This window comes from Rattus norvegicus, chromosome 8 (genome assembly GCF_021556685.1).
Source record: "Rattus norvegicus strain SHRSP/BbbUtx chromosome 8, alternate assembly SHRSP_T2T, whole genome shotgun sequence".
Lineage (NCBI taxonomy): Eukaryota > Metazoa > Chordata > Mammalia > Rodentia > Muridae > Rattus > Rattus norvegicus.
Window position 1 is genome coordinate 76,301,654 of NC_141541.1, and position 26,462 is coordinate 76,328,115.

At 41.0% G+C, this 26,462-nt stretch overlaps 1 protein-coding gene across 1 annotated transcript in view; it reads left to right on the top strand.

Moving 5' to 3' along the window:
* The window catches only part of Vps13c (vacuolar protein sorting 13 homolog C), a 165,236-nt gene that overhangs the window by 91,507 nt on the left and 47,267 nt on the right, over positions 1 to 26,462 (top strand). The window contains 19 exon segments of the mRNA XM_087564087.1: positions 997 to 1,153; positions 1,851 to 1,930; positions 2,829 to 2,888; positions 3,652 to 3,814; positions 5,189 to 5,302; positions 7,029 to 7,132; positions 7,456 to 7,623; positions 9,431 to 9,735; positions 10,723 to 10,870; positions 12,460 to 12,610; positions 14,547 to 14,656; positions 17,047 to 17,216; positions 18,415 to 18,662; positions 19,671 to 19,900; positions 21,218 to 21,310; positions 24,130 to 24,495; positions 24,780 to 24,866; positions 25,422 to 25,571; positions 25,765 to 26,029. Coding sequence (XP_087420213.1) covers positions 997 to 1,153; positions 1,851 to 1,930; positions 2,829 to 2,888; positions 3,652 to 3,814; positions 5,189 to 5,302; positions 7,029 to 7,132; positions 7,456 to 7,623; positions 9,431 to 9,735; positions 10,723 to 10,870; positions 12,460 to 12,610; positions 14,547 to 14,656; positions 17,047 to 17,216; positions 18,415 to 18,662; positions 19,671 to 19,900; positions 21,218 to 21,310; positions 24,130 to 24,495; positions 24,780 to 24,866; positions 25,422 to 25,571; positions 25,765 to 26,029 — 3,169 coding nt within the window.

Here is a 26,462-nt window from a genome sequence, read left to right on the forward strand (position 1 = left end):
TCATATACCTTGTTGTATAGTCACCATCGGATGGTAGAGTGTGGCCTGCTTTGGATTTTTCATGTAAGAAGGGCAGGGGAGGGGAACAGAGGAATCTTTTGTAAAATGTTGGAAACTCTTCATAGAATAAAGCACAGATCACGGACATTTAAAAATGCCATCTCACTTCAGTATGGATATTTTTCTTTATCTATTCAACAGTTATGCAGTGTGCATGCCAGAGCCAAGGATACAGTGGTGTATTTCTCTTAAAAATATGCTCAGGATAGGTTACTCTCAGAGCCCGTGGTACAGATGGTAGTGACGGTGCATCTGGGCAGGCAGAGAGGGTTAGAAAAGGTTTCTGGGAGGAAGTAACATTTGAGTGGAGTTGGTAAAGTAAATAAATAGTTTAGAGAGAATGGAATGAAGAAAGGGGCCGGTTAGAGCGAATGGTTATAGATAGATAGGGGTGGGCATAGAAATCCATATGTTCTAGCGTTTATTATATAAACTGTGACAGTTTGATCCCTGCCGGCTTGGTTGAGCTGGAGGGGAGGAGTTTGTGTTTGCTGGGTGGGTATTTGGTGTATACTATTACTGTGTGCAGGAAGCTGCCGGCTGGTGGGTCGTGCAGGAGTGCTCACATGACCCATTGTGCTCAGGATAGCACCCAAGGTTAAGAAGCCTTGCCTAGAGATTAGTGTAAAAACTAGCAGCAGATTTCAGCAGAAGTTCAGGTAGAAGCTGCTCTCCAGTTAGGACTTCTAGGATTGCCTCCCTTGCTCTAACATTGCCAACCCCCCTCCCCCCGTTGTTTTTGGTACTTCACCTTTGAAAGTCAGTAGAAAATGGTGGCATCTCAAATGTGTGTGATGTGAATAACTGACATTCTTCAGACTCATCATATCTTATTCTTGTGAGAATTTCTTTATTTCGCTTCATGCCGTTGCTGAGCGCTTATTGACACTGTACAGCAGTGAAGCAGTTCGTGCCAATCCACGCTCATTCTTTTAGGTTGTGGTTACCTTGATGAAAAAAGCAGAAAAGAAAGGAAACCCCTTACACGAACTAAAGATCCTGCATCTTGGGATGGAAGCTAAAGTAAAAGCCCATGACATGACTGCTAAGGCTTACCTAAGAAAAATCACTATGCGGTGTTTCGATTTCCCTGGTAAGTGTGCAGGTCCATCTGTGCAAAGACAGTGCAGGTCTTAAAACCAGCATAACCACAGGGCTCATTTTCTGCATTCCTCAATAAATCTCGCCTAAATGATTGTAGTGACATCAAATCCCAGGTACAGAGCCCAAAGACCCCTTTAGAAAACTCAATTCATTAAGAAGCCTAACTTTACATTGATGTGGTTGCAAATCACATGAATGTTAAAGTCTGTTTTAAATTACATTACTGTGTGCTTGTAAAAAGTAATGTTAAACAATACATAAATATATAAAAGGATTTTTAAAATTTTCTGTCTACATCTGAGGCTATCTGAATTTTATAGTTCTTGTTTACTTAAGTTTTTAAAGGACAATGTGAAGCATTTTTGAGAGGATAAACTTGTGTTGAGAACAATTTTGTAGCTGCTATTCCTTCTGTTAATGTTGGTTCACATGAGGATAATCCCTGTATTGTTATATATGAGAGATGTTATGGACTAGAGATGTTTAGATTTGTTAATTTTTGTGGTCTTCAATTTTTCTTTCCAGTTTTTAAGTTTGGCATGATTTTGTAGATGGTATAATACATGTGTCTGTTTTATGTATAGTTCTCTGGTGAGCATTTCTCGGTGTAACTGGCTGGGTCTGTTTTATAAGATGTTTAGGTGCTGAAGGGACGATACAGATCAGACTTGTCTTTTCCCTTCCAGATTCTAAAGGCGAGCCTCTCCACATTGTCAACTCCTCTGATGTGTCTGACGGAACCCTCCTGACAATGCTGTTCATCAAGGTGTCTGTTCCAGTTCTGTTGCTATGATAAATATCCTGACAGAAAGTCAGTTTAGTGGAGAAAGGGATTTATCACCTATTATTCAGGCAGCAGTCTGTCATTGTGGGTAAATCAGGACAGAACTTCAAACACCCAGTGACATCACACATCCACAGTCAATTGCAGAGAGACGAACACATACGTGTTTCCTGCCTGTTTGTGCCCAGCTCTCTTTCTCTACTATTATACTGTGAAAGACCCCTTGCCTAGGGAATGGTGTGGCCCACAGTGGGCTGGGTCTTCCCATATCGGTTAACTGAAGAAAACTTTATATAGACGTGTCCACAGGCTGGCTCGATGTAGACAACCCACATTGAGACTTGCTTTCCAGATGACTCTAGGTTTTATGAATTTGACAATTACAGATTCTCATTTCATTTCTGGGATTAATATTTAAATATATGAAATCATTGATTTTCCTTTCATACTTAATATTTGAGTTCTTCCTTAAGTTTTTCAGTCCAAGTTGAATTATAGAAGCATTTCAAAATCCTTTATACCCCATTAACCTAATGACCTTCCCCGGGGAGTTGAATAAATAGGAGTGAACAGTTAAAGCTGAGCCACGCCCTGAAGCAATCTGTGCTATGAATTAGGTAGCAGCAGTTCCCATGTTTGGATGGCCTACCTAATTAGATGCACTGACATCTCCTCTAGAGTTGAATAGGAACCTGAGATTTGTATCTACAGTATGTCGGGCATATTTATGTGGTCAGTTTTGGGGGCATATTCTTATTTGCCTATAAGGAACATCCTTGTTGGTTCTTAATAGCATACTTCAATTGCAAAATATGTGTGTTTTCAACGTGTGAAATTTTAGTGTTTTTAACTCAGTGGTTTAATTATCAATTGCTTATAGGCAGACAGTGATGGCCCAGACTTTCAGACAATTCATGATAACACCAAACAGAAGCTGAAGGTAAGTCCGCTGTAATTCATCTTAAGTCTAGGTTTGAGATTCAGTGGAGCTCATTGCCGCTTCCACTTGTAAGATGTACGATATAAAATTAGAATTGGGGACAGTAGTAATAGATGTAAAATTAGTGCACATAGAGTTGAAGTAAGGTCTTGTCAAAACTTGTTTCTGAAAAGATTATTTTAAAATGTGAGTTAGTAATTGTATCTGGAATATATAAATACTTTCTATTTGTAGGGAATTTTGTTTAATGTAGCATAGTTATTTGGCCTGATGTTGCTGGCCGTACTGAGCATTTGAATTCTATGTTGGCTCTAGGATTAGAGTAAGACTAAGGACGAGGATAGTGCAGACTAGAATAGACACACACAGTCCATTCGGGCATATGTAGTCAGTGTAGGATACTCCTGTGTATTCATTTAAGACCTTCAAGCTTGGTTGAGGTTAGAATTAATGTCTGCACTGGGAGTAGGCAGAGCATTGGTTTATTGCCTGGTAAGGATTGACAGTATAATAGTAATGAAAAAGGTTAAAATGATACTAGCAATTCATTCTTAATTGTTTAGAAAGGATTGAACTATTCTTGTGTTAGTTACAGGTGCTCAAACTCAACCCAGTGGTGTGACTTTGACCCTGTTGACATGCCGACTGTCCCCTCAGTGGTGTACTGACCCTCAGTGGCATGAGCATATCCCCAATGGTGTGTCAGATCCCACAATGGTGTGAACATCCCTGAAGTCCGTGCCTCTGGTGTTCGTTGTCCTAGGTTTCATTTTCGTCCTTGGACTTGGTGCTTCATCTGGAAGCTTTGCTTTCCCTCATGGATTTTTTGTCGTGTGCCGTTCCATCCCCTGACTCTTCCTCCTCTGAGACAGAATCTGAGCTGAAGCCACTCGTGGGGGGATCCAGAAGTCTTGCCGTCAAAGCTGGTATCAGTCTCTCCTATGTATTCTCGTAGAGTAACTCGTATTTGCTGCTAGGATAAATGTCAAGACCTTGATGAACGTCAGTGGCTTCACTCTCTGGCTCTTACGTGAGATAGATTGTAGGTTCTTAGCATCGACGTGTCTTTCAGCCTTCTGCCTAGTAACAGTGAGAAGGTAAGAAGTTAAAAATATGGTGACTGCCATGTTCAGCCACAAGGCCTCTGCAGTCAGTGCTGCTGGGTACAGCAGTTGAGAGGCCTTTGTGGGCACCAGCCCGAGCTCCGATCTCTTCTCTGTTTCAGTCGCACAGAGAACTTGGTCTATGTTACTTGTGTTCTGAAATGTTGGATATAAAATACTGAATGAATGAAGAACATGTGCTTGATTTTTGATTCAAACATTTGATTATTTTTTAAATTGTATTAATTTCTGATTGTGCCCAACTTGAATTATATCTATATTATTGATATCTTAAGTATAAAACTTTTAGTGCTCTTCAATCTGATACAAGGATCTGAACTTTTAAAACCATAAAAAAATGTTGTTAAAAGAAAAATTTTAGCATCTTTGTTATTTTGACAGCATCTTGCTGTGTACCCCAAGCTGGCCTCAAACTCTTGATCTTCCAGCCTCAGCCACCTGAATGGGAAAGCTTCTTAACTATTTTTCATAATGTGCTTAACAAGCTAAGATCTTTAAGAGAAAGTTTTCTTAGAAATGTCATCTCTTTGTAACATGCACACACCATTCATAGCTCATCTGAGTGAATACAAGGCCAGTGTTCAAGCAGCATTCAATGTCCAAGCAACATTAGCTCAGCTGAGTGGCTCTTTGGTTTTACACAACTTGACTTTATGGCTTCTTTATCCTGCATCAGATATTGAGATAGCAAACAGCCTGTAATATTAGGATTAAAAATTGAGAGACCCCCATGCTTTTTGTTTATAGGAAAGTTCTGTTTCCTGCATGTAAGACAGAGTCATGGGGAAGCATATTCTAAATAAATGAGTAAGGACCTACATAGAAAACTAAACCCATTCAGTTGTGATTTTTTTTTTAAATTTATTTGGTTGTTTGGAAATAACATCTTGCTAAATAGCCCAGACTGAGGTTTCATATGAGTGGCAAAATCCACATTTATGTTGCCTTAGCAGGGACCTCAGTGGTTCTACTTGTACATTCTGTGATTTTTATTGGTAAGCTATACTGTGTTTTCTTTCTTTTTTTTTTTTTCCTTCGGAGCTGGGGACTGAACCTAGGGCCTTGCGCTTCCTAGGCAAGCGCTCTACCACTGAGCTAAATCCCCAACCCCTATACTGTGTTTTCTCATCTTTGTGCATCGTGCCACACTGACCTCTGGTTTCCATTGTTCTTTAGTGCCCAGCTCTTCTGAGGGTGACGTGTTTGATTTGAAGGTCACAGCTGAACTAAATGCCTTTAACATCTTCATTTGTGATCAGAAGAGTAACATAGCAGAAATTAAAATACATGGTTAGTATTTATTTTAACATAGTACTTTGGAAAGATGGCCGGATTAATTTTTATTGAAAATATATATATGCAAGCTTTGAACAAATGTACTTTGAAACTTGTTATGATTTATTCCTCACTTGAGATATTCACTATCCATTTAAAAATTTTCGGAATACACCCGAGGCTTAAGGTTTTTATTGTGGTTCCCTTTTCAGAATAAGAGAACTTTAAACTTAGGCGAGTATCATAGGAACTTTCACAGGGTAAAAATAAGTCATTATTCTTGTTTTCCCTCGCATTTTGAGCATATATAACTTAGCAAAATTAATTTATAGAAGACATTTTAAACTTCTTTTGAGTTGAGACTTCATCCTCAGGTCAGACAGTAAGTTCTGGGAAGCTAACCATAGGCAACTCTTGAGCAGTTTAACTTAACTTTCTCTTCCCAGTTAAGGACATTTGAACATTTATTTGTGAATGAACAAATGCATCAGATGTCGTAAGCAGTTTCAGAGGATTGAAACGTCAACAGTATTCAGCAAACACTACCAAGTCTTAGCTATAGGCAGTTTCCTGTGAGGAGGAGTGGTTTTCAAATCTTCATGTCTTTGATATAATGAGCATAGCAAACTTCTGACTTTAGAAGATTAGATCATAGTTATGAATTATTGTAGAAATAATTCTTTTTTATTAATTTTTATTTTATACCATATTTCTAAGTCACTTTATAATTACTAATAATTACTTTGACTTTTATACTGTATCTTTTGAAAAAAATTATTTATTTTTATTCTTTAACCCTTTTTTATAGTCTAGATTTTACCTCTTCCTGATCTGCCCTTCCCCCAGGCCTCCCCCATCTAATACCTCCTCCTCCACCCCTACCCCCTCTTTCTCAAAGAGGATGTCTCCACCTCCCACGCCCACCCCACCCAGCCTCCCTACTCCCTGTGGTTCCAAGTTTCTCGAGGGTTAGGTGCATCTTCCCTCACTGAGACTAGACCAGGTAGTCCTATGCTGTATATGTGTCGGGGGCCTCATATCAGATGGTGTATGCTGCCTGATTAATGGCTCAGTGTCTGAGAGATCTCAGGCATCCAGGTCAATTGAGACTGCTGGTCTTCCCATGGGGCTGCCCTCCTCAGCTTTTCCCCAATTCAGCGACAGGGGTCCCCAGCTTCCACCCATTGGTTGGGTGCTAGTATCTGCATCTGACTCTTTTAGCTGCTTGTTGGGCCTCTCAGAGGGCAGCCATGCTAGGCTCCTGTGTGTCCGCACACAACATCAGTAACAGTCCCCTTGAGCTGGATCCCAATTTGGGCTTGTCATTGGACCTCCTCTCTCTCATCTTCATCTCCATTTTTGTCCCTGCAGTTGAATTCTTAGCCACAAGGCAATACTCATTTATTTCAGCTTTAAAAGTACATGTTTATGAAGTACATTAGAAAATATTAAGTCTCCTCGAGTGAGTGTGGTTGAACCAACATATAGCATAGTGTTTTCAGAGAATACGTCACTAATTTATTTAAAACCTTTTGGTTTTATTTTTAAATTTCTTCAGCTATTATGTGTGAGGAGTATGCTGACTTAAAAGTGCTTCAACCTTTTTTAGATACTATGTACATGGGAGGTGGTTGTGTTAACGTATTCAATAGTAATTTCATCTTGTATTTCAGTTGTATGTTAGTGCATTTAAGCTTACTTACGAAAAAGGATGTATCTGTAAACAGTGTCTCTTCCTTAGGAATGGATGCCTCTGTTTCTATGAAGGCGAAGCAGACTGATGTGTTTGCCAGACTTAAGAATATCATAGTTATGAATGTTGATTCACTGTCCATTCACAAAAAGGTAATCACAAAACTGATTTCTCCATTGAAGTGTGGCTTTCAGGGACCAGATGCCACTATATATTTGTTATTTGTCTGACATGTTGGTGGGTATATTAGGCTGCGGCTAAACATGGGAGGTCATGTGTCACGCTTTGGATTCTGTGGTGGGGCAGTACTGTGGTAATGAGGTGACAGAAATGGAGAGCATTGGCGGATGTTGAAGGTTGAATTTCCATGTGGCTTTTTCACCTGTTAGGCTACTGTGGTCAGGAAGTGTCCTGAGGTTCTGGAGAGCAGGGTTCTGTAGCTCTGACATAATAACTGATTGCCTTGTAATGTCAGGCCGTCTCAATTTTGGGAGATGAAGTCTTCCGGTTCCAGATGAGTCTGTATCCAGACGCCACAGAAGGAGAGAATTATGGAGATATGTCTAAAGTGGATGGCAGACTTGGTCTCAAAGTGGGCTGTATCCAGATTGTCTATGTTCATAAATTCTTCATGTCTCTCTTGGTAAGTTCGTTTCTACTTGTTTTTATTTCTCACTGAAGTAAAAATTTTATGGCTATGTACCTGAACCTAGATAGTTAAATTTTCACTACTAGGACGTGTTTGTTAGCCGCCCATGACTGTGACAAGAAGGCCTGAGATAAAATAGCTCAAAACAGGAAAAGACTTATTTGGACTTAAAGATTAAGAGGTTTTTCTCCATTGCTCGGCTCCCTTGTTTTGGGGTTTGTGACGAGGGAGATCATTCTGAAGGAGGGTGTGTGCTGGACAGGGCTGGCCACCTTGGCTGCTGGGGATCAGAGAGGAGAGATGAGGCCAGATCCCAGTGTCCCCATATACAGCACGCTCCCAGTGGTTACGCTTCCTCCTATCAGGCCCTCCTATCTAATGGGCACGGTGCAGGTGTTGTCAGTGGTGCATAGCCTGGAAGCTCAGTCCTCAGCACAGGTTCCTTGACGAGCATTTAAGATTCAGACCACAGTGAAGGGCTGTGCAAACACCTGAACACTGACAGAAAGTTCTAATTAAGTAAATCTTTTAAATGCTGGTAAGGCAAACGGACGTTAATTCTTAAAATTACTTATGAGTATGTGTACACATGTAAGATGTGTGTGGGCATGCATGCCACAGCATACCGTTTGCCAGCCAGAGGACAACGTTGTGGAGTTGGTGTTCTCCTTTTATCTTTCATGGGTTCCAGGGATCAAATCCACATTACCAGGCTTGGGCAGTGAACACCTTTTCCAGTTGAGTCATGTTGCTGGCCCCAAAATAGAAGCTTTGATCATTGTTTTGAACATAAAATCTACTATTCTCTAACATTTTCATAGTGCTTTTAAAGTACTTTTTGGTATTTTATTTTTATTTATGTCTGTACACATACACATGTATGTATTGTTTGTTTTTTAGTACTTGTTTTTCAGTACCCAGGATCTCATGAAGCCCAGACTGGCTTCAAGTTCACTGTGTAGCCTATGATGATTTGAATTCCTAATCCTCCTGCCTCTACCTCCCAGGTGCTGAGAACTTAAGGTGTGATACTCAGCTATTATTTTTATATATCTTATTGTTTATATGATTTAATATTGTAATTTAGGGCTTTTCAATATTATTCTTTGATAGAATGCCCAAAAGTCATCATCATGTAGTTGAAAAACAAATATTGAAACCTAGAGTTTTGACTATATTTGTGATAAACAAGGCACAGAATTCTTCTTTTTACTGAGTCATTACAAATCTTGGTCTGAAGAGTTTAAACCCAGTTCATGAGCTTACTGGTCAACCATTTATACTTAAACCATCACTTTGTGTTTTTAAAATGTGTTTTTCTTGGGGTAGTGAGAGAGATAAAGTCACTCTGTATGATTAATGGATACATGCAAGGACATTGTTTTTAGACTCTTTACTTGAAAAATACTTTATTTTCAGTTGAAATGGAGTGTATCTTAACCACAGATAACTTTTGATTCTAGTTAATGATTGCAAGATGATAAGCAACCATATCTGCATATCACTAGTACATTACAAAAATATTCATGAGTAAGCTGTTAAGGCCTTTGTTGCCGTGAATAAGTTCTGTTCTTGCAACCTGAAAGTACAGAGTGGAGTCTGCATTAGGATAGAGTGCTGTCCAACATCCTTTTCATGTAATTCCAGTTTAAGGTGCCTGGTTATGAGGAAAGTGGTGTTTAAGTCATAAACCACATTTCTCTCTTGTGCCCTCTTGGTTGAGTTTCCCTTTCATTTCCTTGGGGGACTGTGTCTACCTGCCATTCTCTCCTAACATCCACCTGTCATTTTCTTCTAACAGAGCTTCCTCAACAATTTCCAAGCTGCCAAGGAAGCCTTGAGCACAGCCACAGTCCAGGCTGCAGAGAGAGCTGCATCCAGTGTGAAGGACCTGGCCCAGAAGAGCTTCCGGCTGCTGATGGACATCGATTTGAAAGCACCCGTCATCACTATTCCCCAGTCTTCCGTGTCACCTAATGTCGTTATAGCCGATCTGGGATTGATCAGGGTTGAGAACAAGTTTAGCTTGGTTTCTGTAGAGCAGCTCTCTCTTCCCCCGGTAGCTGACAAGATGAGCGTCCAGCTTACTCAGCTGAAGCTGTCCAGGTACATGCGTGTCGTTGAGCTGTTTGTCCATTTCTGTGCATTGTCATACATTCTTTCTCACCTGCAGTAATTACTGGGATGACTTATAACTCTCACTCTTCGTTTATTCCAATCAGGAGACTTTGACTGCTGCTTTCTGGACAGTGGTTAATAGCAGTGTGCTTTGTAGGGCCTGTGTTTTGTCTTAATTTTATAGTACGGTTATTCTTTTCATTCTTAAAATTTCCTAATGAGGAGTGGGATTGCTCCACATGCCTCTGTTCCCACCTATTCAGAATGCTGAGGTGAGCAGGGCATGAGCTCACAGGTTTGAGATGAGCTTAGTCAGCATAATGAGAGCCCATGTCAAGATGGTGAACTCTAGTGTGCTCAGCAACATTCATTTTTGTTTTCCTGAGTTCCACACAGCTGTTTCTTTTGCTTAGTGGGAGAGACCCTCCTGACTGCAGTACAGTTTGAGATGCTCACCCTAAGCCTTTTGGATTTAGTTCTCAGTGATGCTTTCCAGAGTCCATGGTCACAGCGGGAAGGCCTCGGTGCCATCGAGGGACAGTCCCTACCCGGTCACGTGAAGGGTTATGGTAGACAGACTAGAGATGGCTCTTGTAATTCGGTCAGTAACTTGTAGAGTTGATTTCTTTTTCTCCTTGAGTTGGGAGAAATAACAATGCCACGTCAAGGCTTTGAATGCACAGTGAGTTTCTTAGGCTTCAGTTTTGGTAAGATATGGCCTTTGCTTACATAGCATTGTCTTGGTGACAGTAGACACTCTTCAGACCTGATTCAAAGTTTATCTGAGTTTATTGTTGCTAATAGCTCTGCATATAAATGTGATCTAGACACATGTTCTAAATTAATTCTGATCATAGCTTTTAAGTGTTTAGGAAAGTGTTATAAAAGCATTTGGAACATGGCCGTCCTTGCTTTAAGTAAATTTAAAAGTGCATAGATATTTATAAAAAAAAAAAATCCTCGTTTTTCTTTCAGAACGGTTTTACAGGCTGACTCACCGCAGCACGACATTGAGATCTTAAAGCCAGTGAACATGCTGTTGTCCATTCAGCGGAATTTGTCAGCAGCGTGGTACACACAGATTCCAGGCATGGAGATAACAGGAAAACTTAAGCCTATGCAGGTGAGTGTGTAAACTGTGGGAAGTGCTGGGGAGGCTTGCCTTGCTCACAGCACAATTCCTGGTATGTCTGAAAACCAGCAGTGCGGTCGTCCTTGTCCCACACTGTCCTTTATTCCACTTTCATTAGGCATTTGCTAAAACCAGGATCTGGCAGGGGATCTACTGAATATATCTTTCTTGATTTAGAAAATCTGTTTAATTTCTCATGTAGTGAAATTGTCAGAGAATTAAAAGTGAGGCTCAGGGACTATATTCAAAAGAAAAGTATTCTTCTAGGTTAGGGATGTGTTATTGGGGCACGACTTGCATGTCTGGAGGCAAACAGCTCGGCTAGTATTACAGCGTACACTGGCCATTACTCATTACTGCTCGTTACTTGAGCCGGCATGTGCATCTACTTGGAAGCAGCAGTATTTTCAGAGCTGTAGTTTGGGTCTGCTTGGGTTTCTGAAGCGTTAAGCTAGGAAGGATATCAGTAGATGACCCCAGCAGTGTGTTTCCAGGAGGTCACTTGGACAGTTCTTAGAAACCCTGGGGTCACCTCTCAGTGTTGTCCTCCAGATGTATGGAAGGGCCACCCAATAGGTGATGCAGTTTCTCAGGTTGGCTAGTCCGCAGGCAGATCTGTCATCTTGGGTGACATGACAAGGAAGTTTTAAAGTGGATACCACACTTGTTATCAGAAGACTGGGCTTGGGATAAGCAAAAGGTTCTTGGCTATTACCTGGTGCTTCCTGTTCCCCCATCGGTGATCTTATAGGCAGCAAGCGAGACAGTGCTTGGACAGTGTGCACGCATGTGTTCTATACGGACTGCTGTGTGTGCTGTGGGGAGGGAGGGCTGCCCAAGGAGAAGGATGAGAAGCTTCAACAAAGCTTGAATTAATGGATCATAACGGCCTTTGGCTGTCTCATTCAGTCTGGCTGCTTCATGCAGTTCAGCTCTGCCCAAGAAAGGTGCTATGATTCATGTCCCAAAGATAAAAAAGACTTGCATTAGAGAAGCTGAGAAACTCGGCTCACACAGACTTAAAGGCATAGAGCTGGTACAGATCTGTCTTGAGTTTTTGTTCTTTCTTTTTGTCTCACCTTTTTGTAGCAGTAAAAGGGAGATGCTGCCTTCCGGTGCTTTAGAAAGTACTCAGTGGTTGGATTAGATGTGATTATAAGAGTTGTTAAGATAAACAGATACTTTGTGTCTACCCAGTTGTGTTTGTGCTGGGAACAGAGCTACAGAGCAAGAGAACATCTCAGTTCTGGCAGACATCAGAAACGGAATACCTCTCTGAATTGAGCTTGGAGGGAAGCAAACCAGGGAAGGCACTGGTGCTGGGTGAAATGAGGGAGGGGCAGGATGGGAACTGGAGTAAGGCCCAGGAAAGGATGGTGTGGTCCCAGGTCAGGGAGGAAGGGCATTGGCTTCCAGAGAATCTGGCTACACTGGAGGCACATGTCTCTACTGATGCTGTAGTCTCCACACGGGGCTTCTCTCTCTCTCAAAAAAAGATGAATTATTCATTTATGAAACCATGAAGGCATAATACTATATTTTTTCTTGCATTACATAAACAAATTATTGATGGTTTTCAGGTTGCTCTCAGTCAAGATGACTTGACAGTTTTAATGAAAATTTTGCTAGAAAACCTTGGGGAAGCTTCTTCACAACCAAGCCCTACACAGTTTGCACAGGAGGCTGCAAGAGTGAAGAGAGATACTCGGAGTGGGCCTGACTGTCTTAAAGGTAAAAGCTGATGCGGATTTTTCTGTTAGCTCCCTAGCACAGTGTGCGTAAAAGGATCGACTCTTCCTAGTGTTTACTGCGGAAGGCCTGCTAGAGTTGGGGCTGCCTACTGAAGTGCCCAGGGGAGGTTGTATGTGCTGTCTATGGTGAGGGGAGGTTCAGTTGTTATTGCCTGCAGAGTGAGTATGGAAGCTAAATTTACCAGGGCACTGAGGTGGTCTACACTGAGGGAAAACTCAAAGCAGGCAGGCAGTGGATAAGATGTCAGAATATTTTAGAGAGAAAGGGTCTTGGTATGCTGACTGGATCTTGAGGAAGGAAGGTATTCTCTTACAGTAGCAGCTTTATGCCTGGCCTTAGTGGAGAATCATGCTGTGAGTGTGCAGGACAGTTTTGGATTATTAAAATTAAATGTCCTAAGAGCTCTGTGGCCTCTAAATCCAGCCATTTAAAGTGGTATAGGGAATATAATTTCAGTACTTTTTCTTTTCTAATTGTTTTTGAGGAAGGCTCTCATTGTATAGCCAAGATGGCCTCAAGCCTGTGATGGTTCTGCTGATTGAGTCCCTGGGGGCTAGAATTACAGGTGTACTCTACACTTTCCATTATTTAAAGCCATTGGCATGGCTAGGATGTTTTTATGAGAGAGTGAATGGGTGATGTTTCCACAACTAAAGCAGGATAAAAGGCCCTTTGTGTCCATGAACACCTCTAGACTGCTCTGTGTGCTTTCTGAGACTCAGGGCATCGAGGTAACTGCTGAAGCTGCTATCAGTGATTACTTTTATGACATCAGCATTGCGTCTGTAATTTAGGCTAGGCCTGCTTTGGGATTCTAAGAGTGTGTGAAAGAAGTTTTTGGTTTAAACAGATGGGACCAGACTCATCGAGTCTGGGTTGTATTGGGTGTGGACAGATGCTAGATAAGTAGACTGTCATTAAGTTAGACAGGACACTGGAGATGAGCAAACTTTGGCAAGTAATGGTCTTATTGGATTTAGCTGTGATCAGATTTGTGATTCTGGTTCTCACTTTCTGGTTAATGGAACACCTGGGAAAATACAGATGTGTTCAGATGCAAACTGCAAATACAATGAAGGTTGGAACAGAAATTCTTTTCTGCAACCATGGAGCCCAAGCCCCAGGTTTTTTCCGTCCTGCCATCCTGCAAAGCCTTTATTTTCCAGTAACTTGAGGTGACTTTCCTAAAGAATGGCCCCAAGACTCTGGAAGGACTGTAGAGCTGCTATATCAGAGCACTGAAGCAGGACCTTTTCTGTGTAGCCTGCCTGTCTAAAGATAGGAAGGAAATGAAGTTACTTCTGGAGTCCTTCATGTCAGCATTCCAGCGGGTCCCATTGTGATGTGCCCCAGCGCTGCTAGTGTGCTATATTCTGTTCTAAGATGCAGGAAAGATCGTGGAGTGTCCCCTTGGCCCACAGAAGACCTTGGCCAGCCTCTCAGTCTGGGCAGCATTTGACTTCACTGTATACTCAGTTTCTTTTCTTTTCTTTTCTTTTTTTTTTTTTTTTTCTTTTCTTTTTTTCAGAGCTGGGGACCGAACCCAGGGCCTTGAGCTTGCTAGGCAAGCGCTCTACCACTGAGCTAAATCCCCAACCCCTACTCAGTTTCATAATGTCGTGAGCATGACTGAACCAGTTAGGACGAATGTATGGATGTGCCGTGGTTATTTGGTTATTGCAGACTGCAGGCACTAGTGTTATTTTGAAGGGGTGTTTCAAAAAGTTGTCTTGATATTTATAAGATCATTATTTTTTCTGTAGTCTACCTCTGACACTTTGCCCTTTACTAAATATATAGTGATCAGTCATTGCCATTTTTATTGTCTGGAGAGTTACTTAAATATGGTGTAAATTTAGAATAATAATTTATCCTCTCAGCTCTGTGATTTTCTTACTCATGTTTGAACCATCAGAACAAGATCTGGCAGAGCCGAAGCCCCCCGGGGACCAGACTGTCACTCTTCAGTTTGATTTCCACTTTGACTCTCTTTCCATCGTCCTCTACAACAGTGATGGCTGCCAGGTAAGGAGGGCATTGCTGCTGCCACAGGTACATCCTTTGCTCCTGAGAGCATTCAGCTTTTGAATGTTGGCAATTTTCGTTCTAAGTATTAATAAAACTCAGGGCATCTACAAACCACTGTTTGACCTAAAAATGTGCCTGTGTCTGTAGGCTGCTGTGTTTCTAATCCTGCCGGGCTAAGGGTTTTTCTCTTTCAGGAACACAGCCACAAATGCATTCTCTCCATCACTAACAGAGAAGTTTTACATTTGACCGACAGGCCATGTGTTTAATTTAATGCATCAGTAGTCATCACTGTTATGATGAATAATTTAACACTGTCTTTGGAGCCTCTCATGATTATGTCTCAGTCAGTGATAGATAAACATTCATATATTAGACCCAAGTACTTTAGAAAGCCGCTTTGCATTGCACAATATCTTAAATATTTTTTATTTTATAAATTAGTTATGTCAATTCCTATACGTATCATATAAATACCCATCATCTATATTTATTATAGGTTTCATAACCATGTTCATGTGCATTTTTTTTTATTAAGAATATTGATTTTGTTTGTTTGTTTTGTTTTGTTTATTTTCTGAGTCAGGTTTTCTCTGTATAGCCTTGGCTGTCCTGGAACTTTCTCTGTCAACCATGCTAGCCTTGAACTCACAGATATCTACCTGCCTCTGTCTCCCAAGTGCTGGATTTAAAGGCATGTGTCACCACTACCTGGCATGAATTTGTATTGAAGTTTAACAACATATTCAGATTACAGTTTTCCTTCTCTCATCTCCTCACAAATCCTCCCCACCTCCCACCTCTTCAATGCTATAACTTCTTCCTCTCTCTCTTTGGAAAACAATCAGGCAAATATAAAATTACATACATGTACATGTACACACACACACACACACACACACACACACAGATACACACACACACACACCCTTGATACATGCACACACAGAAACCACACCCCCCAAAAACCCACAAAACCAGAAACCTTCATATATAATCAAAAGACTTATAAGGTTAGAGACAAAGCCTCCCAAAATACCACTGAGTTCATTTTGAGATGGCTGTCTACTTTTAAGTGGGGAGGGGCTCCCTTAAGTGTGGTTTGCTTACTCAGTAAGACTCCATTGGAGAAAACGAATTTTTCCTTTATGAGTAGTTCTCAATTGGAACTAGTTTCTTTTTTGATTTTTTTATCTTTATTAACTTGAGTATTTCTTATTTACATTTTGATTGTTATTCCCCTTCCCAGTTTCTGGGCCAACATCTCCCTAACCCCTCCCCCTCCCCTTCTACATGGGTGTTCCCCTCCCCATCCTCCCCCCATTACTGCCCTCCCCCCATTACTGCCCTCCCCCCAATAATCACGTTCACTGGGGGTTCAGTCTTGGCAGGACCAAGGGCTTCCCCTTCCACTGGTGCTCTTACTAGGCTATTCATTGCTGCCTATGAGGTTGGAGCCCAGGGTCAGTCCAGTTCATGTGCATCTTATATGCTAATTTGCACTTTATTTTCTAGAAGTCATACAATGTTTATATATTTCTACAGTTGAGCTTTATGATAATATCTGTCACTTATGCATTGAACTGCCTAAGTCTCTAGCCCATGGTGTTCATGCAAGCCTCAGCAAATGCCTTTACTGGCAGACAGTGAAGGTTACACACACTCTTTCGCTTAAGGACAGTTGTCTGTTGATCTAGCCTTAAGATGCTGCTGCTGTTTTCGGCTTCTTTCTTTAACCTTACTCATTCAGACCCTGCACACTGTCACTTTTCTTTTGGTGAGTATCCCCACTTTCCTGTCATTCTCACTCCTTTATTTCAGACTTTGTATTTTAGCTCACACGTGTAGTGCAGTGGCTTCTTTATCTGTACTAGGCAATGCACAGTTTGTGTCCTTGGTGATTCTCATGGAGCTACTTAGAGTGTCTCATTTTGCTTAGAAACATTGAATGTTATACTACATGATCCTCACTTTATCTAGAAAACACTTGTGCCAGATCATCTGTATCAGGGATTGATTGGAAATGTCTGCATTACAGGCATCAGCTGTGTAACAGACCATTTCTGTCAGTAGTTACACAAGTTTGTGTGTCAGTGTTTATAAGTTAAAAGCATTCTGTCAGTAATACTACCATCCACAGTGCCTCACATTCACTGTACTGTCTGGGATCAGTACACATGTTGAGTAGTGCCCAGTGTGCCCAGGGTGCAGACAGATGCCTTAGCACATACATGTATTCACCTATGTTTGTGTACTCAGTTTCATTTAAGTGGTTCTGCACTTAGAAACTTTGTTAACTTTCAAGCTTTGAGTTAAGGAATGTGCTTAAATGAATTTATGTATTATTTAAAGGTTTTGTATTCCTTTGCTTGACAAATATATTGCAGGAGTCCAGACTTTCATTTCATAATGACAGTTTCCGTCTGGGTGAGCTCACACTACACCTGATGGCTTCTGCTGGGAAGATGTTCAAGGATGGGTCTATGAATGTCAGCCTTAAACTTAAGACATGCACTCTTGATGATCTCCGAGAAGGAATCGAGAGAGCGACATCCAGGTTTGTCAGATCAGAGTTTGCCGTGCAGAGTTACAGGTGGATGCCAGCCTGCCTGCCATTGTGAGGAGTGGGATACTCAGGAGAGTCTAGCCTTTGCTTGTAGTCTCAGAAGTCAGTTGCAGGAAGACAAAGGGCCCTCTCTGATTCCTCTGCCTCAAACTTTAAATGAAAGGAGAATTAATAAAACAAAATGCCAGCTTAGCAATGAGAACCAAAGGAGTTTGTGTGGTTAAATCCATATGGGTTGGTAACATATTTTTCCAGATTATTACCAGTAGGCAGAATTATCATTATTGTTTTAGAATCCTTAAATTCATGCATCCCTTTGTTTTCTTGTTCACTTTGTCATTTAAAACAATTCTACAGAATTTCTTTAATTTTTCAGCAGGAATATGCTCTGTAGTATCACCATATTATCAACCCTTTTTGGAAAAATGAACTTGTATCAGTCTGGTATGAAATTTAATTTCTCAAGTTATGTGTCATATTTTGTACTTTTTTTGTGTAGGAAAGACTATGTTGCTATTTAAACTTGGGGACAATTGACTATTTTCTGGATTCTGCTGAATGTTGTGTTTTTCAGAGAATTGAACACATAAGGAAAGTGTGCTGTCTCATGACCAGGTTTTCTGGTTATAAATTTCGTGTCCAGGGTATCTGTTCACAGTTCTTTACACAATTGTGACTGATTGATGAAATTATCTCGTTTGGTAGCCTAATCTCTCTAGCACTTGTGAGGATGTGTAGGAGCCATCGTAGGTCCTGATCAACACTTGTTGGTTTGGGTTGCATTGAGCACTAGGGGAATACACTTTATAGGGCAATTATTTTATATAGATTCCTTCAGGGAAGGCTTATTTAGTAGAATAAAGAGGTCATGTTACACACTGACGGACTGCATTCATGCATTGCTAATTGCTCAAGATCATTTTCAGAAGTCCTTGCTTTTCCTGGAACTGCATTATAATTACAGAATATCCCATAATGCTTAATCACATGAGTCTTTCTTTGAAGATTAGGCAGCCATGTCTTGGTTGCTAATTGGGTGATTAGGTTCCAATTAACACTGTTGTATTTCTATTCAGCCTAGCAGCAGAAAGGTGAAAGGAAGATGATTAAGATGCAAGGAAACATTTTGATTCCTTTATTGTTTTACTCAGAGGAGGGCCAGATAATAAATGACATGCTTGTTTTTCAGGATGATTGACAAAAAGAATGACCAAGACGGCAACAGTTCTATGATTGATGTGAGTTATAGCCAAGATAAAAATGGAAGCCAGATCGATGCTGTCCTTGACAAGCTGTATGTGTGCGCCAGTGTGGAGTTTCTGATGACAGTGGCTGATTTCTTCATCAAAGCTATGCCTGAGAGTCCAGAAAACATTGCAAAAGATATACAGATTCCATCAAGAAAGACTGCCCCAGGGAGAGTTAAGATGGAGAAAGGTTAGGAGAACTTGAGAACTTACCTGTCTGTCCTGAAGATGTCTGTATCTTAACAAACATTAGAAATAGGAGAACGAAGAGGTGGAGAATTTGAGGAAGTAAAATTAGGCTTTTAGATTTAAGCATATTCTTTGTAAAACTCCAGCAAGCAAATGTTTTTAGTGAGGTGTGACCTCATGTTCTGTGATGGGGCAGAAGCTGCTCTGATTCCATTCAGTTTTCTTCATCCAGAAACAGAGGCAGTTAACCAAATCAGGGGCAGAGTACTGTTTTATAAAGAATCATTTGTCCAAACAAGATTATTTGAAGAATTCTAGTGCATTGATGGTAGACAAACTAGAAGGAGGAGGCTGGGACAGAAGAGGACAAAGGATGGCTGATGTTTGACTCTGAGGAAGCCTGTGAATGCCTCTAGTAGGAGAATGGTGGAAGCCATTTTCAACTTGGTAGTTTTTATATTCCAGCTTTATCAAATAGATTGGCAATTTTCTATGTTAAGTTTTAAATTGCTTTGAGATTGGGTATTTGTTTTGTTTAGTGTAAAGCCTGGCAAACTTACAAACTGAGCACATATTAGCAAGATTGGAGTTTTATTTTACCATTTGCTGTGATGTTTTGAATAGTGGTCATACCTGATAATGTCATGTTGACTTCTATAAGTCTGTACTGTGGATCATGTGGCACAGAGAGTAGTCTGTTGGGTGAAACTGAAGTAAACTGGTGACAGGTTCCTTTCCTTCACCAGAGGCTCTTCCTGGCAGCTCTTGTATTCTTTTCCTTGTCCCAATAGCATTACTTAATTACTGACGTGGGTTTATTTATATGTGCACACACCTGGATTGCATCCCAAGAACCTTCCCAAACCATGTCATTTCTATATCCCAAGTAGGAGTGACTGACTTTGGCTTGGTTTCTAATTGGATTTTTTTTTTTAATGGAATCAGCAATGGATATATGACCCATTGTGAAAATTTATATTAAAACTTTTCTGTCCTGCTGTTTTTTCAGATGACTCTGTGAAACCAAATATGACTCTGAAGGCCATGATAACAGACCCAGAGGTGGTGTTTGTTGCTAACCTGACTAAGGCTGATGCTCCTGCTCTCACGGCCTCATTCCAGTGCAACCTCTCCCTCTCAACGTCCAAGCTCGAGCAGATGATGGAAGCTTCTGTGAGAGACCTGAAAGTGCTTGCCTGCCCTTTCCTCAGAGAAAGGAGAGGGAAGAGTGTCACCACGGTGAGAAAGACTGTGGATGCTGGCAGTGTAACTAGTGTGAGGGTGGGGTCCTCGCAGGCTCTGCCTGCCGGAAGCCACAGACAGGCTTTCAGGATCCTGCTTTGAGGTTCCATGATGTTAAGAGGCTCAGTCATGGCCTCTCGTGACAGAGTGGGGCCTCTCCAGATGAACTCTTTCAGCTTTTCATTTCTTCTTTGTAGTAAAACCAGTAAGTGAATGAAAAGCAAATTTGCTATGAAAAAAATTTTTTAACTGGAGTCATGTGACCAAAAGAGGTGGTTGTATTTGTTGCTAAAAGTTAATTAAACTTATGCTTTGCATTATTATTGACATTCATGATTTTAGTTAATTACTTCAGTTATACCAATTATTTTTAGTGCCATATCTGTGAGTTTATGATAAGAGAGTCTTACATTGCTTGACTCACTTGCAGCATTGTTTTAAATTTGGAGAATTTTCAAACTATGTTCCTTGCAAAAAGAAGTGAAGCCTAGGCTTCTGTGCTCGATACTGAAGCTGACAGTAATCACCTCATTGAAGGCCACCATAGCCATGCCATTGCCATGGCCTCGTTTATTAAGAAGCAAAGTTACTTTTTTTTTCATCTTTAATGAACTCTAACTCTTTAGTCATAATATTCCTAGCAAAGTTACTTTATTTCTTCAATGACGTATGTGAGAGTCCAGGTTTCATAGCTCACTGCTCATCAAGACTGAAGAGGACGTTTGTCCTCAGAAGGACCATCTGTGTACGGTATTCACAACCCTGTTAGTCTTCATGAAACGTTATGTACGAGGTACACCTAGGTGTTAGCTCCTGTTTGTAGCTACCCCAAAGGTAGATTTCATGCAGGGCATCATTTAGAACAATTGTTCTCGACCTGTGGGTCACAGTCCCTTTAGAGGTCACATATCAAATATCGTGGATATCAGATATTTACATTATGTCTCATAACGGTAGCAAAATTGCAGTCATAAAGTAGCAGTGAGAATAGTTTTATGGCTGGGGCCACTGCAGCATGAGGGTCACAGCATTCGGGGGGTTTAGAGCACTGAGATGGGTGTTCTAGCAAGAAGGAAAGGCTTCGGGGTGGTAAGCCTGCACCCCTATTCCTGCTTTAGGATTTGGAGTGAAGACTTTTCCCAGGTCTACTTGAAGTCCTTGAATTGCCCGAGTGGTGCAGAGTGGGGGTAGACGAGCTTCACTAGGAGCCTCCGCTGATGTGTCTCTGCTTGTAGTAAAGCTAGAGTGGTTCTGATAAGTGTGGTAGCTAAGGGATCTGTTCCTGGAGATGTGACTTCCTCTTTCTCTTTCTAGGTGCTACAGCCCTGCTCCTTATTTATGGAAAAGTGCACATGGGCTTCAGGGAAGCAAAACATAAATGTTATGGTTAAAGAATTCGTAATTAAGGTTGGTGCCTCTCATACACATTCTCTGGCTGAAGGTTCATTTTTACTTTGATGCAGTATTGTATATTTTCAGTGCTATACAACAGCTGCCTTTATGTGTCTCTCGCACCCCTTGTATTAGTGCTGCACACTTTCTTAGAAATCAGGAGAGCTTGGTCACTTAAGCATCTTTTCTTTAATATGCATGCTTATTAGTGTTGTTTTATAAAGGGCCATTTTTGAAATAATTTTATAAACCTTTTTTATTTATTACTCTGTGTGTGTGTGTGTGTCTGTGTGTGTGTGTGTGTGTGTGTGTGTGTGTGTGTGTGTGTGTGTGTGAGAATATGCGTAGCATGGCACCATGTAGAGTTCATAGGACAACTTTCTGGAGTCAGTTCTTTCCCCTACTGTGTCTTTCAGGGATTGAGCTAAGGTTGACAGGCTTGCATGGCAAGATTCTATCCACTGAGCTATCCTATCTGCCTATAATAATACTGTTTATTGGTACAAATTATGAGAGTTTCTCTTTTCTATTGCATGTGTGTGTTGGGGGTTGTGTAGGAGGGGAGAACAGAGATGGCTGGGAAAAGAAAGGGTAGTGAGATGAAGTTGAAATTATTTGTAGTTATTTGTTTGACTTTTATTTGCTATTTAATTTGATTCAGTTCAATAACTTTGGTCAGATATTCTCCCTGGCTTGCAGATATGCAAATGGCAGGTATATATGTGAGATGAATGATAAGAATTTATTGTGTTTTAAACCATTATATATTGACAAAACCTCCAGTTTTTCTAGTAGCATTCAGATTCTGTTTGTCCATTTTCTTATGCACCACTCTGTGTGTGGCGGGTGCATGGCAAGGCAGGAGTTGGTCTTTGGTTTCTTTCTCTCGGCCTTATTTTCTTGAGATAAGGTCTCTTATTTATCCCGTAGCTCATTGGTAGGCTGTGTTACCTGTTCAGCTGGCTTACAGATCCTGTCACTCCTGGCCTTTCACGTGGCTGCTTGAGATCTGAGCTCAGGTCCTCATGGCTTTCACAGAGAGTGCTTGACACAGCCTGCATCTCCTAGCCTGGCCTTGAAATTCTTTAAGCTTGACTTTGTGTCCATTTATGAGTGGAAAATATAGGAGCATTTTGTTTTTCTTTCTTCCCACAGTACGAAAACCATGCAGGGCTTTGTGCCAGTTATGATAGGGGCTTCACTTTATAGGTCAGAGACAGAGAAGGATTGACTTGAGGCTTAAATGGAGTTCATCTCTAGTATTGTATAAATAACAGTGCATCTTCTCAACTTTAAAAAATGTTGTATTTTATTAAATTGCCTTAAATCATATTTTGCTAATTAGTAAATTTTCTAGTTTAAATAAATGGGATGCTAAGTGGAGCAAAGCCTCTTTGACTTTATCTGCATTTTCTCTAAGACACTAGGTTAACTGCTGGGACAACAGTTCTTATCTGTATCTATATTTTTATGTATTAAATAAACATTTTAACCTTTTAGTTAGGAGGCAGAGTCTTAGTTCCTAGCTCCAGCTGGCCTTTTAACTCACAGAGATCCTCTGCCTCTGCCTCCCTAGTACTGGAATTAGAGCTGTGTGCTACTACACTCTGCCAGACATTTTCCTTTATGCAGTGTGTACAACTGTCCTGTGGAGGGCATTGGGTATCCCCAGTTCTATCACAGGAGAGAGTTAATGACACACAGAGGAGAAAGACCAGTGGACATAGCTTTCATGCAGGTAGTACACAAGGCCTGGCATACAAGTGAGTGCACAGGGAAAGCTGTCTGCAAGCAGGGCTTCTTGAATTAAGTTTCCAGACTTGATAGAAGTTGGATGGTTGGTGAAGAGGAGGAAAAGGCTATCCAGATATAACTGAGGCAAAGTCTGAAGAAGTTGAACTCAAGAAGAACTTTGAGAGTGAATCCCGGTGGCTGGACAGATGGTGTGATAGCGTGTAAGACAGCATTTGCTAACTAACAGTAGGTGATATTCATAAGGCAAGGGAAAATAAAGGCCTTGGGTGATGTTAGGTCAGCAAGCAGTGTATGCCAGAGGCTTGGTTTGGTAATGTGTTAATTCTGTTTAGCATATTAGAAAGTAGATGATATGACAAATGGATAGTAAAGGAATCCTTCTATTTACCCTGCTGTGTCTCAAACTCTGGCTACCCAGTTGAACAGACCTCACAAGCAGCTTTTTGCATTGCCAAAGAGAATTTGAATTTATATGGAGAATGCTGGAAAGTTACCAGGGATTTTAACTCAGAAATGACTTGCCTAGGTTTGGCTTTAAAGTAGTTGTTCTGGTGGCATTTTGGAGGATGTGATGAGGGTATTAGGTGGATTAAAGGTTATTATTTTTATATCGCTGTGGCAGAGATCATAAGAGTAAGCCAGGGCATTCTCCAGAGATAAGCAGGTATAATTTCCTAGGACTTGGGGTATAATAAATTGTCCTCCATCTCAGCCTCCTGCTTCTGACCTTGATTAGTAAAATTAACTAGGAATACAGTGAAAAGTTCGGTGTGTGTGTGTGTGTGTGTGTGTGTGTGTGTGTGTGTGTGTGTTTGTGAGATGACATGATCTGATTCTGAATTATTAGTTTCTCCATTGGGTTTTGACTGTTGACACAACATGAATTACTTAATTCCAGACCACTGGAGCAGAAATCCTTGTGTAGTTAGTTGAATTCCTGTTCTCTTATTTTTTCTTTGCTCAGAAATATTTATGATATTTAAATTTAAGTTACTTAATTGCTAACTTTTAAATCATATATTTATTTCTCATTTGGAAAGGAATCTATTCTAAATATTTTTCTGCTCTCTTTTTTAAAGATCTCACCTATAATCCTTAATACTGTGATGACAATCATGGCTGCTTTGTCTCCAAAGACCAAGGAGGAGGATCAGGAAGACACTGCTGAGGAGAAGGACAGTCTCTGGGCCATCAAACCTATTACTGACTATAACTCTTGGTTTCTCGGTGTTGACATGGCAACAGAAGCAACAGAAAGTTTCAGAGACTTTGAGCATACACAGATAGAGGAAAATTGTGTGGTCGCTGTGGAGTCAGTTCAAGTCACCTTAGAGTGTGGCCTTGGCCATCGAACTGTGCCCTTGTTACTGGCCGAGTCCAGGTTCTCTGGAAATATTAAAAACTGGACTTCTCTAATGGCGGCTGCTGCTGACATGACACTAGAGGTATGGCCACATTGGAAAGTACCATTGCAGGAGGATGCACGACTGTAGGAAGTGCATAGTCTTACATTTAATGTGATACTGTAGAATATCCGTGATTGTTATTCTTAAAGTCTCCTGCTTAGTAATTCATGACAGTCGAGCAGTGGGAGGGGGAACTATGTTGTGTTTTATATGTGTTTCTTTAGGTGGGGTTTTCAAACGTCTTTTGATATAAAGCAGTAGCTGATTGTATAATTATGTGATTGATGTTGAACAACCAAGTAATCCGTCTTTTGCCGTCCCAGGTTCACTATTATAATGAGACCCATGCCGTATGGGAGCCACTGATCGAAAGAGTGGAGGGGAAAACACCATGGAGCCTAAAGCTTAATGTAAGGAAGCCAGTGCTTATGCCCAGCCTGATGCCCGGAGCCGTCCTGCTAGAGGAGATTTAAGTTCAGGGATTTTCAAAATTTGGTCTAGGGTCCGGGAAACGCCTTAAAGTTCTCGAGGCTGTAACTCCCTCACAGTAACAGTGAGACATCACACTGGTCCTGTCTCCTCATGAGTGTACAGTTGACTTCTGGAGAGACTGAATACAGAGTTCAGCAGGTGGGATGTGTAGCAGAAGTGAGCATCACCTGCTCCCTGCAGGCCCTAAACACTTGTCCAGACCGATATTCATATTTACGTTTTCAGGATTGTCTCCCATTAAAACGCCAGGGCTGCCTCGGTTGGTTGAGCATTTCCTTCCTGTGGCCATGTGCAGAGAGAAGCTACCATTCTTTGCTCAATCACAGAGCTGCTCATATGGTTGCAGATGAGCTCCTTGAGGATCTGTATTGTAAGATACCCAGTTCAGCCACATCCCTCCTTCCGTGTCCAGCCTTTAACAGCTGCCCTTGGTTAGTTGGCTGGTAAATTCTGTGTGCTGTTTATCTCCCTAGGTAAAGAAGAACCCTCTCCAGGATAAAAGTTTGATGCCAGGAGATGACTTTATCCCTGAGCCACACACAGCAGTTCATATTTCTTCGGGATCCACGATGAACATCACAATATCCAAAAGTTGTCTTAATGTTTTCAACAATTTAGCAAAAGTATGTGTGATTCTAGTCTGGAACATTTCACGTGGGCTTTAGGAAAGAAACTTGTATGGATTGGGTTTTCGTTTTTTTTTTTTTTTTTTTTTTTTTGTCATCAAAATAAATTTTGGAAAACATGTAGCCATGCTAAAGAGCTCCTAGAAGTAAGTACATTGCTGAGGTTTCACTGGGCTGCGTTCCTTTGCAGGGTTTCTCTGAGGGAGCGGCTTCTACTTTTGACTACTCTCTGAAAGACAGGGCTCCTTTTACAGTCAGAAACGCCCTGGGTGTTCCCATGAAGGTGCAGCCCAATCGGAACCTCAGGGTGATGGGCTCCCCTGAGAAGAGTGACGTTTATGATGTGGGCGCAGGTCAGCATTTGGAGCTGGAGTACGCCAGCCTGGAACCTTCGCGGCAAGGAAAGCTGTCGCTCCTGAGCCGACAGGAGAGCACTTTCTTCACCCTGACCTTTGGTATGTATGCCTCGCTCTGTGTTTTCAGAGCTTTGCAGGGATAGGGCAGCGCGTTCTTGATAAAGCATCCAGTGCCATTTTGCCAAAGATATCCCAGGAGACATTCGTCAGGGTTTCCAATAAATAGTTATAATTCATCTGGATTTCTTCTAAACGTAAGATAGACTTTAATAAGAGCCTTATAAAGCTTGATTATGCCAGAAATAATAAGTATTATGTTTCCAAAAGGATGACCATTCAGTTAGGAGAGAAAAGCGGCCATACTCAGAAGTAAAGTATTCACGGTGATGTTACCATTGCGAAGACAGGGAAATTGTTATCTAGTTGAAAGAATAAAAAAAAAAAAGTTTAATTTTATTTTACTTTATTTTAATTTGTTTGCTCCATGTTTTTGTTAGTTATTTACTTTACATCTCGATCGCAGCTTCCCCTC